This window comes from Mobula hypostoma, chromosome 19 (assembly GCF_963921235.1).
Source record: "Mobula hypostoma chromosome 19, sMobHyp1.1, whole genome shotgun sequence".
In the NCBI taxonomy this organism is placed as follows: Eukaryota; Metazoa; Chordata; class Chondrichthyes; order Myliobatiformes; family Myliobatidae; genus Mobula; species Mobula hypostoma.
Window position 1 is genome coordinate 46,740,678 of NC_086115.1, and position 16,403 is coordinate 46,757,080.

Here is a 16,403-nt window from a genome sequence, read left to right on the forward strand (position 1 = left end):
TCACTCTACTCCATATGGACCTCCCACAGAATATGAGAGCCCATTCATTTGACTGGACATTTCCAACCTGGAGGTTAGGAGGAAAGGTCATTTTTATAAACATTATTTCTTAATATATTTACTTACTTTGGGAAAGAAACATTTCCTTTAAATAATCAAAAATAAAGTTGTGGTAATTGTTTCTGAATATTATATTTGAAAACTCTTTTAAGGCTTGGTGAACTTTGATGGGAGAAGATATTTCTCCTCCACCCTTACCCCTTTGGATGTTTGCGCATGCTTTGCAGGGGAAGTGTCACCTGTGGCCTGTTTGCCAGACTGTTAGACACCTCCGAGCTGTATGGCTCAGCCTGCTTAGCTTTTCTCATCAGTCTCAGGTAAGTGAGAGCAAACAGGGACCATGGGTGATGTGTCTGAGCAGAGTACTAAGTTCAGCATGAAATAGCTAAAGCAAAATCTTAAACACTAGCATCCACCAAAAGAACAACTGGTAGTCACACTGAATGGATTTATATTTCTTGCAGACAGGAAGACCTGATATAGTTTTGATAATCAAGGAGACGCATTATTTTCTGTTTTTTTTGTCTGTATTGCCTTCCACAAGTACAACGGACACACAGTGGGCCTTGGTGACTGACAGACTAAAGGACATCTTGGTACTATTTGACCCAAGCAGCAAGAGTAGAAGGGTGGCATTCTCACAGCACAACTTCAACCAACAGCGCTTTTTTTTTCAAATGGGAAATTCAAATTAAAGAAAATGATTCAAATGTTTCAATTTAATGTCAAAGAATGTATACAGTATACGACCTGAAATTCTTAACCTTCGCAGAGACATTCATGAAATAAGAAACCCCAAAGAATGAATGATAGTAGCTCAGAACCCCAAAGACTCCTCCCCCCCCACACACTAGCACCAGCTGAAGCACCACTTCCCCACCACGCAAGCATTAGCAAAAGCCCCAAGAGAGATGTTGATCGAGAGTCCATCAAAAACAGACCATTACCCAAAATTCTGCCTTATTTGTGGGGGGGGGGGATGATATTTGTTGTAATGTTCTGGAAATAGCAGTAAATTAACCCAGCATTGAACTTAGAAATGAGCAAAGTTAATTTGCTAAGATATAAAATGCTTCTTCTAATTTTTGCACCAGAAATAGTGATGTTTCCTTTTTAAATAATAAGTTTATTCCCAAATTTATTTTAAAAGATCATTAAAAATAGTAGGGTAGTTGAAATGCAAGAATACGTCAAGGAAACAGATACATTGATTGCTGCAGGTTGTAATGCAAATCTATCAACTTTCATCGTGGGAACACATGATCAAAAAAGAATGACAGCGTTTAGCATATGAAGTTCCGTTTGACAGCACTGAAAACCCGGGGAATCCCATTTGGTTTGCACTTACAATGTGTGCATGCACTGACTTTCTAATCCTCTGCCAACCACATGTAATTCTCAACAAGTGATTGGTATAAGCCTAGCTCGCACATATAATGAAATGCTCTTCAAGCCCCATTCCTGGCTTAGCTGGCTGTCAAAACTCTCGAAACCTATGAACATCCCTGATATGCAGAAATATCCAAAATTGACTAGAAGTTAAATTAAGTTATTGAAGATATTAAAATAATTGAATATTTTAAAATATTTCACTTGAACCTCTCAAAAGAAAAAAAAATTAAAAACATTCATCATCCCAATTTATTAATAATAGTAACCCGGATCTCTATCCATTGAAATCAAGAGTTGCAGTTATTGGATTATTTAAATCTGCAGTTCCAGCAGGCTGTATTTCCAACATATTTATTGGAAAGTACAGGGAAAACACTCCTCAGCTGGCTGTAGTCCAATGAGGAGATAGAAACATAGAAACATAGAAAATAGGTGCAGGAGTAGGCCATTCGGCCCTTCGAGCCTCCACTGCCATTCAGTACGATCATGGCTGATCATCCAACTCAGAACGTTGTACCTGTCTTTTCTCTATACCCCCGATCCCTTTAGCCACAAGGGCCATATCTAACTCCCTCTTAAATATAGCCAATGAACTGGCCTCAACTGTTTCCTGTGGCAGAGAATTCCACAGATTCACCACTCTCTGTGTGAAGAAGTTTTTCCTAATCTCGGTCCTAAAAGGCTTCCCCTTTATCCTCAGACTGTGACCCCTCATTCTGGACTTCCCCAACATCGGGAATAATCTTCCTACATCTAGCCTGTCCAATCCCTTTAGAATTTTATACGTTTCAATCAGATCCCCCCTCAATCTTCTAAATTCCAAAGAGTATAAGCCTAGCTGATCCAGTCTTTCATCATATGAAAGTCCTGCCATTCCAGGAATCAATCTGGTGAACCTTCTTTATACTCCCTCTATGGCAAGAATGTCTTTCCTCAGATTAGGGGACCAGATTAGATGTAACCCCCATCACTTGTCATGAAAATAAGAAAGATTGTGCTCCATGGGAATTATAAATTCACTAACAACTGAGGTGACGAAAAAATGTTAAGAGCTTCTTATGGAACTAGTGACATCACCAGATAAAGGGAGCCCACTGTCATTTTATATGAATGCTGTCGATACAATCCAAATCTAAAAAAAGTAGAATTATGGAGCTCTGAAGGAGCCTAGATATTGAGTCATGAAGTCCAAACACAAAGATGGTTCAGCAAGGACCTATCATACAGAAAATTGAGGGACATATCTGCCACCACTGTAAAGCCTCACAGATAGGTGACTGATAAAAGGGCAGAGACTACAAAGCCCTGGACTGGCATTACTGATATCAGTGAAGCAGATGAGTGGTATGGGTAACTGCTCGACAGCATGAAGGTGGAGAGTTACCGATATTTTGGAGCTTGGAGTTCAGGATCTAGTGGCAAAAGGAAGAGGAAGAAGAAATAATGAAAAACATTATGATGTAAGACATTATAGCCAAATAGGGGAATAGGGGAGTTAGGTTAAATTAAGTTAAAAGGGATGAGGGTTTAAATTAATGGACATTAAGAGGGATAAGGGTGGATGGGAGGCCAGAGCCTGGTCTTAAAGATAAAGCCACAAAGATGTTGCAATCAATGATCAAGATGGTAACTGTCCTTATTCTCCATAGATCACATTGTGGTTAAGCTCAGTGCAATTTGAATTTGTACTAACAGTCTCTAGGCACAGCAACACTGGCAAGATGATCACTGATTGTTCTTTGTTCTTTGATTGTCTATACATGCCCAAACATCAGACTGGAGATGGGACACTCCTTGTTAATGCTGGGGTAAGAGAACAGATTAGCCATCAGTTTCTTTCTTGACCAAGTGACCAAAATGTAAGGTGGATGAAGGTTCTCAGCCTGAATCGTTGACACTTTATTCCTCTCCATTGATGTTGCCTGACCTACTGAGTTTCTCCAGCATTTTGTGTGTATTACTCTGAATTTCCAACATCTACAGAATCTCGTGTTTATGGATTACAATTCAGAGTGCATTGAACCTAACAACAATCCGAACATTTGAAGAATAAGGACAATTACCATCTTGGCCTTCTGGTAAAACGGCGGAGCGTACTAACGTAATGGCCGCTCAGGGCCAACCAATGGTGCTTTTTCTTTGTAATTTTTTTCTAACGATCCAAAGACAATTCTACTCCATCAGGTACTGCAGGCCTACTCCATCATTGATCGGAGTAACTGGACTGGTGTCAGCGGCGGAAATGGCCAAGGTGTCGAAGGGGCAGGCAGCGATGTTGGAGAGAGGGTTGGCTGAGGCGTCGAAGTAGCTGGTCAGGATTTCGGAGGAGCCAGTAGGGACATTGGAGGAGCCTGCTGGGATATCGGAGGAGCTGGTTTGGGTATGGAGGAGCTAATCTGGCTGCAGATCCCTACTCGGAAGCTTCGGAGTTAGTGTATAAGCATGGGCAACTGTCTTGGACGTTTCACTTGCGATCGCAAGACTGTTGGATAGTGATAATGTAAGTTGACGCAGGCCTGTTACCCTTGTCTGGTGGAGGGACAGACAACATGGCAACTATGCAGCCTTGGTTGTAGTGATGACCAGGCCTCAAGCCTTATAGTCATAGTCATACTTTATTGATCCCAGGGGGAAATAGGTTTTCGTTACAGTTGCACCATAAATAATAAATAGTAATAGAACCATAAATAGTTAAATAGTAATATGTAAATTATGCCAGTAAATTATGAAATAAGTCCAGAACCAGCCTATTGGCTCAGGGTGTCTGACCCTCGAAGGGAGGAGTTGTAAAGTTTGATGGCCACAGGCAGGAATGACTTCCTATGACGCTCTGTGCTGCATCTTGGAGGAATGAGTCTCTGGCTGAATGTACTCCTGTGCCCACCCAGTACATTATGTAATGGATGGGACACATTGTCCAAGATGGCATGCAACTTAGACAGCATCCTCTTTTCAGACACCACCGTCAGAGAGTCCAGTTCCATCCCTACAACATCACTGGCCTTACGAATGAGTTTGTTGATTCTGTTGGTGTCTGCTACCCTCAGCCTGCTGCCCCGGCACACAACAGCAAACATGATCGCACTGGCCACCACAGACTCATAGAACATCCTCAGCATCGTCCGGCAGATGTTAAAGGACCTCAGTCTCCTCAGGAAATAGAGATGGCTCTGACCCTTCTTGTAGACAGCCCCAGTGTTCTTTGACCAGTCCAGTTTATTGTCAATTCGTTTATTGTCAATTCAACACATTTTAATTATCCCTTCATGGTACAACTCCTAACAAATATCTGAACCATATTACTTACCATTAGAATTAGCAGGTGATTTTGTTGAGGTTGTGGGTGTTGGCAACGATGAACTCAAGTTTGAAGATGTGTTACTCATCATGGCACTGTAGGTATAAGCAAAAAGAGAGGTAGAACATCACTGGACCTTGTCTTAAAAGTACACTATTTAACTCAGACATAATGTTGTTAGTTCCAAATATTACGCCAGCGACAGCTGATTAAGCCTCTCAAAGTCCAACCCTCCGTCCCAGTTGTGAGAGCTTGTTATGGGTAAAGCCGACTGACAGGGCTCTGGTAAAGCTGTATCGACCAAACCTCTGTACAGTGGATGCAATGGATTACAGAAACATTGATGAACTCCAACCAGACCATCGACTTTGGATGATGGAGATAGAAAGTCATCGATGGCCTATGCTCCACTGTGAGCTAAAGGCCCAAGAAGAAGACGAAGAAGAAGAACACAGCTGATCAGAATAAGATTTCACTTATCAGAATCGGGAAGACTGTGAGCACACTGGAAAGTTCACGCATTTCTTTATCATACAGTTCTTTGTAAGCACTCAAAACATCCTGCAAACCTGCCCTAAACCTACGTGCCCTTTCAAAATTAAAGTCATACTTTTCTGTCAATCATAGCAAAATGTCACGCAGTTCAAAGCTATGGCATGCGCGCTGCCTCTATAACGGCTTGCTGCAAGACAAACACTGAACGCTATTTTCGCTGAGGCAGCATCAGCGTTCCCAGAAGAGCTATGATGGTTGCGTCTGTACTGAACATGTACAGACTTTTTTTTCTTGTCATTATTCCCTGAACAATACAGTATAACAACTACTTACGTAGCATTTACATTGTATTAGGTATTATAAGTAATCTAGAGATGATTTAAAGTATACGGGAGGATGTGTGTAGGTTATATGCAAATACTACGCCATTTTATATAAGGGACTTGAGCATCCGCGAATTCTGGTATCTGCGGGGGGTCCTGGAACCAATCCCCCACAGATACAGAGGACTGACTGTATACCCTTACAATCCCTCACCTGATATAATGAAATTGTTAACTGCTGCCTGGTTAAAGCTTATTTTTCTTTGCTGTGATGAAAGGAAGTTGAAGTTATTAAGCTTATTAAGGTACAGAATTAGGCTTTATCATCTGCAGAGAACACACAAGAACTCCCTTTCTATTTTTGCCACATTCCCCACCCTCTGTGGAAATCATTCTTGGAAAGATGTATGAATTTTTCTTCAAGTAAACAAGGAACCTTATATTACAGGAGGCCATTCAAGACATGGTGATAGCTCCAAATCATTGACAGACCTTTTCAACACTTTCTTAACCATAAGACGTTAGAGGATAATTAGGTCATTCAGCCCATCAAGTCTGTTCCACATTCAATCATGGCAGATTTATTATCTTCTCAACCTCATTCTCCTGCTTTCTCCCTGTAACCTTCGACACCCTTACTAATCAGAACCTATCAACCTCTGTTTTAAATATATCCAATGACTTGGCCTCCAGAGCCATCTGTGGCTATGAATTCCACAGATTCACTATTCTCTGGCTAAGGAAATTTTTCCTCATTTCTGTTCTAAAAGGATTTTCCTCAAGTGTGAGGCTGTGCCCTCTGGTCCTAGACTCACCCACTATTGGAAACATCCTGTCAACATCCACTCTATCTCAGCCTTTCAATATTTGATAGGTTTCAATGAGATCTCCCCTCATTCTTATAAACTCCAGTAAGTACAGACCCAGAGCCATCAAACACTCCTCATACATTAACCCTTTCATTCCATGAATCATTCTTGTGAACTTCCTCTGGAACCTTGCCAGTGCCAACATATTCTTTCATAGATAAATGGCCCAAAACTGTACACAGTACTCCACGTGCAGTCTGACCAATGCCTTATAAAGTCTCCTTGGTTCACTGCATTCTGGTCATAGACTTCCCCACTAGAAAACACCTTCTGCACACCCACTCTTTCTGAACTTTTAAATATTTGATAGGTTCCAATGCGATTCCCCTCATTCTTCTAAACTCCAGCTAGTACATGCCTAGAGCCATTAAATGTCCTCATACATTAACTCTTTTTTTCTGGGAATCATATTTCTGAATGTCCTCTGGAACCTTGCAAATTAATCCCTCAGTTACCATTAGAAAGTTCTCAGTGGAATCTGCTTCCACTGTTCAGTTCTTGTAGCCCAGCGCTTTATAGCTCTTCCAATGTTTAAGTTCTTCTGGAAATTATCTTAAATTTATGGCTTCTATGGATCCACTTATGAGAGAAAGCACTTTCCAAAAAAAAGGTTAGAGTGCATTGTTAAATTTATACTCAGTGGTGGTTAAGCCAGTCTTGGAGTTCTATGTGCAGTTCTGGTCCCCAAACCATAGGAAGGATGTGATTAAGCTAGAAAGGATGTTGTCTGTTGTGGAGGACTTATACTAGTAGGAGAAATTAGATAGGCTACGTCTGTTTTCCCTGAAGTAAAGGAGGCTGAGAGGTGACATGAGGGGCTTAAAACTATGTGGGGCATAGATAATCTAGAGGGCCAGTGTGTGCTGCACATGGTGGGAAATGCTATCACAGGAAAGCAGCATCCATCATCAGAGATCCCCACCACCTAGGTCATGTTCTCCTCATCAGGTAGAAGGTACAGGTGCCTCCTGACTCGTACCAAGCACAGTTATTATCCTTCAACTATCAGGCTCTTCAACAAAAGGCGATAATTACAATCACTTGCTCCATCATTGAAATGTTCCTACAACCAATGATCCCACTTTAAGGGCTCTATATCTCATTACCTTATATTCTTGTTATTTATTGCTATTTATTTATATTTGTATTTGCACAGTTTGTTGTCTTCTATACAGATTAACCTTTTATTGATCCTGTTATAGATACTATCCTATAGATTTGCTGAGTATGCCCACTAGAAAATACCAAGTACATATATGGTGACATACTGTACATGTACGTTGATAATCAAATTTACTTCGAACCTTGAACTTTATCTGAAGTACAGGTTTATGGTGAGAGGGAGGATGTTGAAAGGGGATTTGTGGGCAAATTTTTCACAGAAAGAGCAGCTGGTACCTGGAACAGTTGCCAGAGGAGGCGGTAGAGGTGATAACAGTGACAACATTTCAGAGGCATCGGGACAGGGCGTAGAGGGATATGTCTGCACCTTTTACATGGCTAGTCACACATCAGTACAACCAGGCTGGATAACTGACTTACATGTCAAGACTGCTGTATAACCCGCTCAGCTTCCTTTGGTTCTGCAAGATGAATTTTGGAATGTCAGTCATGCTGGATAATTGTGGAAATCTGGCTCATTCAACAGCAATGCCTACAGTAGTTTCACTAACAGCTGGAATGAGCTACAGGCAGTGACAACATGCTGGCGTTCACGTTTTCTAACAGCAGTGGCCAGCACGAAGCCTGAGCATCTGATTCAACCGATGAGCTCCTTTTAATCTGGCATGTAAAGTCTCTGCCAGTTCCATCTCTCTCTACATGCCTGTGCATTAAGTTAATTTCAACCTTGGCTCAGTTTCAGCCTTGAACATTTTTTGACCTTGAGCAAGAAAATGGGTGATCTCTGATCAATGGATTCAGGACAATCGAGGACCATTCTTTCTGAGTGAAAAGGCTTGGCTGTTAGCAAATGCTGAGTGGTGAGGAATTTAAGTAGATGCCTCTAAATAATAGAATAAAGATTGATGGATCTCCAGCATTTACTCTCACACAAAAACAAAACCAAACCACCTTTGTTGCTTATGATGGGGTTTAATAGTACAGCAGTTACGTAAATTAACTGGTCTTTTAGAGCCCTCAGCTAATAATCTGAGTGGCCACAGCTTCAGAATCGGATTTATTATCACTGACATATGATGTGAAATTCAGAATCAAAATCAGGTTTATTATTATTGGCATGTGACATGAAATTTGTTAACTTAGCAGCAGCAGTTCAATGCAATACATAATCTAGCAGAGAGAGAGAAATAATAATAATAATATTAAATAAAATAAAACATAATAAATAAACAAGTAAATCAATTACAAGGGGTGATTGATAAGTTCGTGGCCTAAGGTAGAAGGAGATGAGTTATACAGCTCTCGTTAAGTGCACATGCAGGTCAACTCTTTGAGTGATTATGCAGAAAGTTTGAAGTTAATAACTCATCTCCTTCTACCTTAGGCCACAAACTTATCAATCACCCCTGATGAGTACACTTTCTGCAGGTCCAAGATCCATTTGGTCCATGACCGCTGGACTAAGTGTGCAAATGTAGGAGGGGACTATGTTGAAAAATAAATGTGCTAGGTTTTCTAAAATTAACTCCTTCTACCTTAGGCCACAAACTTATCAATCACCCTTTGTATGTATATTGAATAGTTTTTTAAAAATGCGCAAAAAACAGAAATACTGTATGCAGCAATACAGTGTAAAGGCATAAAAATCTATAAACTACAGAACTCCATGAATAGCGCATGAAAGGGAACAATGAGGTAGTGTTCATGGCTTCGTGGACCATTCAGAAATTTGACGGCAGAGAGGAAGTTCCTAAATCACTGAGTGTAGGTTTTCAGGATCCTGTACCTCCTCTCTGATGGCATTGACGAGAAAAGGGCACGTCCCCGGATGGTGAGGGTCTTAATGATGGATGCCACCCTCATGAGGCATCACGCCTTGAAGATGTCCTAGATGGTAGGGAGGCTGTTCCCATGATAGAGCTGGCTGAGTATATAACCCTCTGCAGCCTCCTGCAATCCTGGGCAATGGAGGCTCCACACCAGGCTGAGACGCTCCAAAGTAGATTAAATTAATTAAGTATGGAATTTAAAAATGCTAATTGGATCTTTAATAATGACCATGATATTATTAGATTTCTGGTTTTTTGATGCTCCTCAGGAAATCTGCCAATCATACAAAAGTCTTAGGTACATTAATATAGCTAGGGTGCCTAAGAGTTTTGCATGGTACCGTATCTGTCACTGTGGAGTGGAGAGCGGGAGCAAAAGTATATTGAGAATGGTGAGGGTGGAGCACCGCAGGAAGGGTTTGGGACAAGTGGCAGAGAAGGAGTGCTGGGGATGGTATGGGTGCAGGCTCTCCCAGCCCTGAGACACCAGACAAAGTCACTTGATTCCAAACAATTGGTTTATTGATCATTACAGAATGTCTCTTTGGGGCTTCCTGCTCCTTCCCCTCTCCCTTCCCCTTTTCCCAACCATGATTCCCCTCTCTCTGCCCCCTTCCCACTCACAGAGACCCATATCAGAACCAGGTTTATCATCATTCACATTTATCATGAAATTTGATTGGGAGGACTACAGTACTGTGCAAAAGTCTTAGGCATTCTAGCTATATATATGTGTGGCAGGGGTTCCCAGCCTTTTTTAAGCAAGGGATCCCTGGACCATATGTTGGGAATTCCTGACATACAAGGTATAAATTCCATGAAACAGCACAGTAAATTGTACAGTAGATACTTCAATGCAGATACTTCTGATGAGAAGTGGCTGGGTTTGAACTCAGGACCATCTGCGTTGAAGTCCAGTGCTGATACCACTACACCACCAGCCAGGTCTTGTCAAAGTTAGTGGGAATGCCCAGTAAGTGCTAACCTTGGAAGTGAGAACAGAGGCTGTGAACGAACTACTCAGCGAGGTTTATTCAACACAGTGCTGAACTGACTCTGCAGCTGTGACCTGCAACCATGGGCACTCGCCTCAGTGTTGAACTGGCTCCATGGCTGTGGCCTGCAGCCATTGGGCTCCTGGACCTGCTTCACTTGCCTCAGCACTGAATTGACTCTGTGGCTGTGGACTCATTTTCAGGAATGCTGCGGTTAAAGTTCTGTGTATTGCTTGTTTACTGTTTCATTGTTTGCACTATTGTTTTTTTCCACACACTGGATATTTGACTGTTTTGGTTGTGTGGTGTTTTTTTTAATGGGTTCGATTGTATTCCATTATCTTGTGGCTGCCTGCACAAAGATAAATCTCAAGGACATATACCTAACTTCGATAATATATGTACTTCACAATTTGAATATGAGAATATGATAAAGGGAGATAACAACCATATTCTCAACAATTTGGAGCTTCAATAGATGTCAGACTTTACAACATTTAATTACCAAGGGGGTTATGGGCAGCTAATATTAACAACCACACACAGCCAAATCTGATTGTTGCACATACCTGAATATTCCACATATGAGCATAAGACAAGTCAAAAACACACAACCAACACTATTGCCATGTATTTTCCATACCTCCTTACCCTTTATTGTCTGTGCTCTGTCTGTACCAAAACAAACAAACATTGGAGAATTTGGAAATGAGAGGCATTGATCGTGTAGATAGTCAGAGGCTTTTCCCCAGGGCTGAAATGGCTAACACGAGAGGGTACAGTTTTAAAGTTCTTGGAAGAAGATACAGAGGAGATTTCAGGGGTAAGTTTTTTTTACGCAGGAAGTGGTGAGTGCGTGGAATGGGCTGCTAGCGGCAGTGCTGGAGGCGGAAACGATAGGGTCTTTTAAGAGACTCCTGGATGGCTACATGGAGCTTAGAAAAATAGAGGGCTATGGGTAAAGCCTATGTAGTTCTAAGGTAGGGAGGGACATGTTCGGCACAGTTTTGTGGGCCGAAGGGCCTGTATTGTGCTGTAGGTTTTCAATGTTTTCTATGTTTCTATGTATGTGTAGGCTGACAGGTTTGGCAGTGGAGTAAAACTAACTGGAATTCCTCAGTAGTTAAGGAATCCAATTCCAGCCCACACAACCACTCTTCTTCACTAAGGCTTTGCACCTTCTTTATACTGCCAGCCTTTGATGATTCAGACTGTGAGAAACGCAACAGCACAATCAATTATAAATTGATAACATTCCCCAGCTGAAAGAGGAAAAAAAGTATCAGGGCCCTTAATCTGCAGCTACTGAGCACTTCAATTACACAGTGTTCAGTACAAAAAGATACGCTTGTTCCTGTGATATCCTGCCCTGTCACAGGAGACCCAAGCTACATTGCTGGTTCAAATAGTACAGATGTAAATCAGTATGTATGTGCCTGCACAGAATACATGAACAATTTCTTTTCACTTTTAATGTATATGGAGCCCACAAACATTAGTCTTATCCATCGATCAATGTTCCACTGTATGGTTCATGCTTTGGAAGGTGCACAGATGACATCTCTTGGTGAATAATTAGAACTGCAGCAATGTTATCTTTTAGAAGTTCATAGTCTAGAAATTACACAGTGTTTTATGAGCAGCCTGGCAAAAATAAATGTGCTGTTGAAAATCAGCTTAACCCAGAGTACATCAATTTTGGAGTCACATCTGGGAGTCAGCACTTACTGAAAAAATAGTCTCCTTCTTTCCCTGTGCATTCTTTCCCAGCATTATACTCCACCAAATGATGCAACAGTGCAAAATGCCATGTTCACTAATGCAGTAAGATGTTCAACTGGGTTCTTACAGTAAATAGTACATTATGGTACAATACAGTTCCTTTGCTCCATGATGTTGTGTCAATCTTTTAACCTACTCTAAGATATATCTAACCTTTCTCTCCATACAGCCCTCCAGTTTTATTTTGTCCGTGTCCCTATCTAAGAGCCTCTGCCATCAAATTTCTGAATGGACAGTGAACCTATGAACACTACCTCACTCCTTATCATTTTCTTTTGCACTACTTAGTTAATTTAACTTTTTAAAATATATTACGTAGATTATTTGATTCCAAAATTCACAGTTTTTTTTATTGTATATTGCATTGTACTGCTGCTGCATAACAAATTTCATGACAAATGCTAGTGATATTAAACCTGATTTTGATTCTGATTAAGTGTGCTGAATCTAACTCTTCCACCACAGCCCCGGCAGGTGTTCCATGCACCCATCACTCTCTAAGTAAAAAATTTACCTCTGGCATCCAACATATAACTTCCTCCAATCACTTTAAAGTTATGACTTTGTACTAGCCATTTCCGGGAAAAAGTCTCTGCCATCAATGCCCCTTATTTACTCACAGAGAGAAAAAAATAATCAGGTGTTAATGACCCTTAATCCTGAAATTGTGATCCTTCAAGTGTCAATACCTGTGACCCTCGAATGCTGCCTCACACATGTACCTTGACACATGTACCATGAATCGCTGTCAGCTTGCTGCGCGACGAATCATTTAAGGCTGCTGATCCCTGCCGTACCTCACCGTTTATTGCTCGCTGCTACACCAAGGAGGTCAAGTAATGCAATACTAAAGGAGGGAATGCTTCATCTACTTTTATTTCGGTCCGCAAAAACTGGCAGAGTAGGCAGAGGCAATAGCCAGCAAAGCAGACTTCCATCAGGTTGGCAGGTTAATTAATTGCACTTAGGACACTTTAGAATGGAGATAAGGAGGAATTTCTTTAGCCACAAGGTGGCAAAACTGTGGAATTCTTTGCCACAGACAGATGTGGAGGCCAAGTCTTTATGTATATTTAAGGCAGAAGTTGATAGATTCTTGATTGATCAGGGCACGAAGTGATACAGGGAGAAGGCAGGAGACTGGGGCTGAGAGGAATAATGGATCAGCCATGATGAAACTGTGGAGCAGACTAAATGGGTCAAATGGCCTAATTCTGCTCCTATATCTTATGATCTTATGGCTTTAATTGCCTCTCTTCCAGAGGAGGGTGGGAGAATCTAGCAGCAGCTGATGGGATTGAGGGGAGAATAAAATGGGATTGGTGTAGGATTACTATAATTAGTTTGTTTGATGGTTTGTTTGATTCAAGAATATATATACTGTACACACTCTATGTAAATTACAGTTTTTATATTATGTATTGCTGCTGCATAACAACAAATTTCACAACTTATGCCAGTGATATTAAACCTAGTTCTGATTCTGGTTGGTTCAGAATCGGAGAGCTGTAGGTCTTTTCTCTGTGCTGTGTAGCTCCATGACCTCTGAAATGCAGGCATTCATAGATTAAAAACATGAGAAAATCTGCAGATGCTGGAAATCCAAAGAAATACACACAAAATGCTGGAGGAACTCAGCAGGTCAGGCAGCATTTGTGGAAATGAATAAACAGTCGACGTCTCGGGCTGAGACCCTCCCTCAGGACTGAGAAGGGGGAAGATGGCAGAATAAAAAGGTGGGGAGAAGGGGAAGGAGGCTCGTTGGAAGGTGATCTGTGAAGCCAGGTGGGTGGGAAAGGTCAAGGGCTGGAGAAGAAGGAATCTGATAGGAGAGAAGAGTGGTCTATTGGAAAAAGGGAAGGAGGAGGGGACCCAGGGGGAAGTGATAGGCACGTGATAGACCAGAGTGGGAAATAGAGGAAAAGAGGAGGGGGAGGAATTAACTTCCTTATGAAAGCACCAGCCTTAACATTTAACAGAATGTTAACAGGGAAAAGTGGGTAAACAGCACAATGTTTTATTGAGCAGCACACATAAAATGTTTGGGGACCTCGGTGGGTCAGGCAACACCTTGTTCGTAAAGGATGAGGGCATGAAGGTTTGAGATGTGTCTATTTTAACACAAGGAGTGTTGTGAACAAAGCAGATGAGTTTAGAGCGTGGATCAGTACTTGGAGATATGATGTGGTGGCCATTACAGAGACTTAGTTGGCTCAGGGACAGGAATGGTTACTTCAAGTGCCGGGTTTTAGATGTTTCAGAAAGGGGAAGGAGGGAAAAGAGGTGAGGGCTTGGCACTGTTGATCAGAGATAGCTGCAGAAAAGGTGGACGTCATGGAGGGATTGTCTACGGAGTCTCTGTGGGTGGAGGTTAGGAACAGGAAGGGGTCAATAACTTCACTGGGTGTTTTTTATAGGCTGCCCAATAGTAACAGGGATATTGAGGAGCAGATAGGGAAACAGATCCTGGAAAGGTGTAATAATAACAGAGTTGTCGTGATGGGAGATTTTAATTTCCCAAATATCCATTGGCATTTCCCTAGAGCAGGGGGTTTAGATGGGGTGGTGTTTGGTGTGTTCAGGAAGGTTTCTTGACACAATATGTAGATAAGCCTACAAGAGGAGAGGCTGTACTTGATTTGGTCTTGTGAAATGAACCTGGTCAGTTGTCAGATCTCTCAGTGGGAGTGCAATTTGGAGATAGTGATCATAATTCTATCCCCTTTACAATAGCATTGGAGAGAGATAGGAACAGACAAGTTAGAAAAGCGTTTAATTGGAGTAAAAGGAATTATGAGGCTATCAGGTAGGAAACTGCAAGCTTAAATTGGAAACAGATGTTCTCAGGGAAAAGTACGGAACCAATGTGGCAAATGTTCAGGGGATATTTGTGTGGAGTTCTGCATAGTTACGTTCCAATGAGACAGGGAAGTTGTGGTAGGGTACAGGAACTGTGGTGTATACAGGTTGTAATAATTCTAGTCAAGAAGAAAAGAAAAGCTGACAGAAGTTTCAGAGAGCTAGGTAATGTTAGAGATCTAGAAGATTATATGGCTAATACAAAGGAGCTGAAGAAGGAAATTAGGAGAGCCAGAAGGGGCCATGAGAAGGCCTTGGCGGGCAGGATTAAAGAAAACCCCAAGGCATTCTACAAGCATGTGAAGAGCAAGACAGTAAGATGTGAAAGATTAGGTTCTATCACATGTGACAGTGGGAAAGTGTGTATGGATCCAGAGGAAATAGCAGAGGTACTTAATGAATACTTTACTTCAGTATTCACTGTTGAAAAGGGTCTTGGTGATTGTAGTGATGACTTGCAGCAGACTGAAAAGCTTGAGCATGTAGATATTAAGAAAGAGGATGTTCTGGAGCTTTTGGAAAGCATGAAGTTGGATAAGTCACCGGGACCGGATGAGATGTACTCCAGGCTACTGTGGGAGGCAAGGGAGGAGATTGCTGAGCCTCTGGTGATGATCTTTGCATCATCAATGGGGACGGGAGAGGTTCCGGAGGATTGGAGGGTTGCAGATGTTGTATTTTTATTCAAGAAGGGAGTAGAGATAGCCCAGGAAATTATAGACCAGTGAATCTTACCTCAGTGGTTTGTAAGTTGATGGGGAAGATCCTGAGAGGTAGGATTTATGAACATTTGGAGATGTATAATATGATTAGGAATAGTCAGCATGACTTTCTCAAGGGCAGGTTGTGCCTTACGAGCCTGATTGAATTTTTTGAGGATGTGTCTTCATCAATCGTGGAATTGAGTTTAGGAGCCGAGAGGTAACGTTGCAGCTATATCGGACCCTGGTCAGATCCCACTTGGAGTGCTGTGCTCAGTTCTGGTCGCCTCACTACAGGAAGGATGTGGAAACCACAGAAAGGGTGCAGAGGAGATTTACTAGGATGTTGTCTGGATTGGGGAGCATGCTTTACAAGAGTAGGTTGAGTGAACTTGGCCTTTTCTCCTTGGAGCGACGGAGGATGAGAGGTGTCCTGATAGAGGTGTATAATATGATGGGAGGCATTGATCATGTGGATAGTCAGAAGCTTTTTCCTCAGGGCTGAAATGGCTAACATGAGAGGGTACAGTTTTAAGGTTCTTGGAAGAAGGTACAGAGGAGATGTCAGAGGCAAGTTTTTTTACGCAGAAAGTGGTGAGTGCGTGGAATGGGGCTGCTGGCGATGGTGGTGGAGGCGGATACGATAGGGTTGTTTAAGAGACTCCTGGACAGGTATAT

General features: G+C 41.8%; 1 protein-coding gene across 7 annotated transcripts in view; it reads right to left on the bottom strand.

Annotated features, from left to right (window-relative positions):
* The window catches only part of ptprea (protein tyrosine phosphatase receptor type Ea), a 303,826-nt gene that overhangs the window by 74,651 nt on the left and 212,772 nt on the right, over positions 1 to 16,403 (bottom strand). For all 7 annotated transcript variants that reach the window (XM_063071813.1, XM_063071815.1, XM_063071816.1 and 4 more), the window contains one exon: positions 4,760 to 4,845. In XM_063071813.1, coding sequence (XP_062927883.1) covers positions 4,760 to 4,841 — 82 coding nt within the window. In that variant the 5' untranslated portion in view covers positions 4,842 to 4,845. The remainder of the gene's footprint in view (positions 1 to 4,759; positions 4,846 to 16,403) is intronic.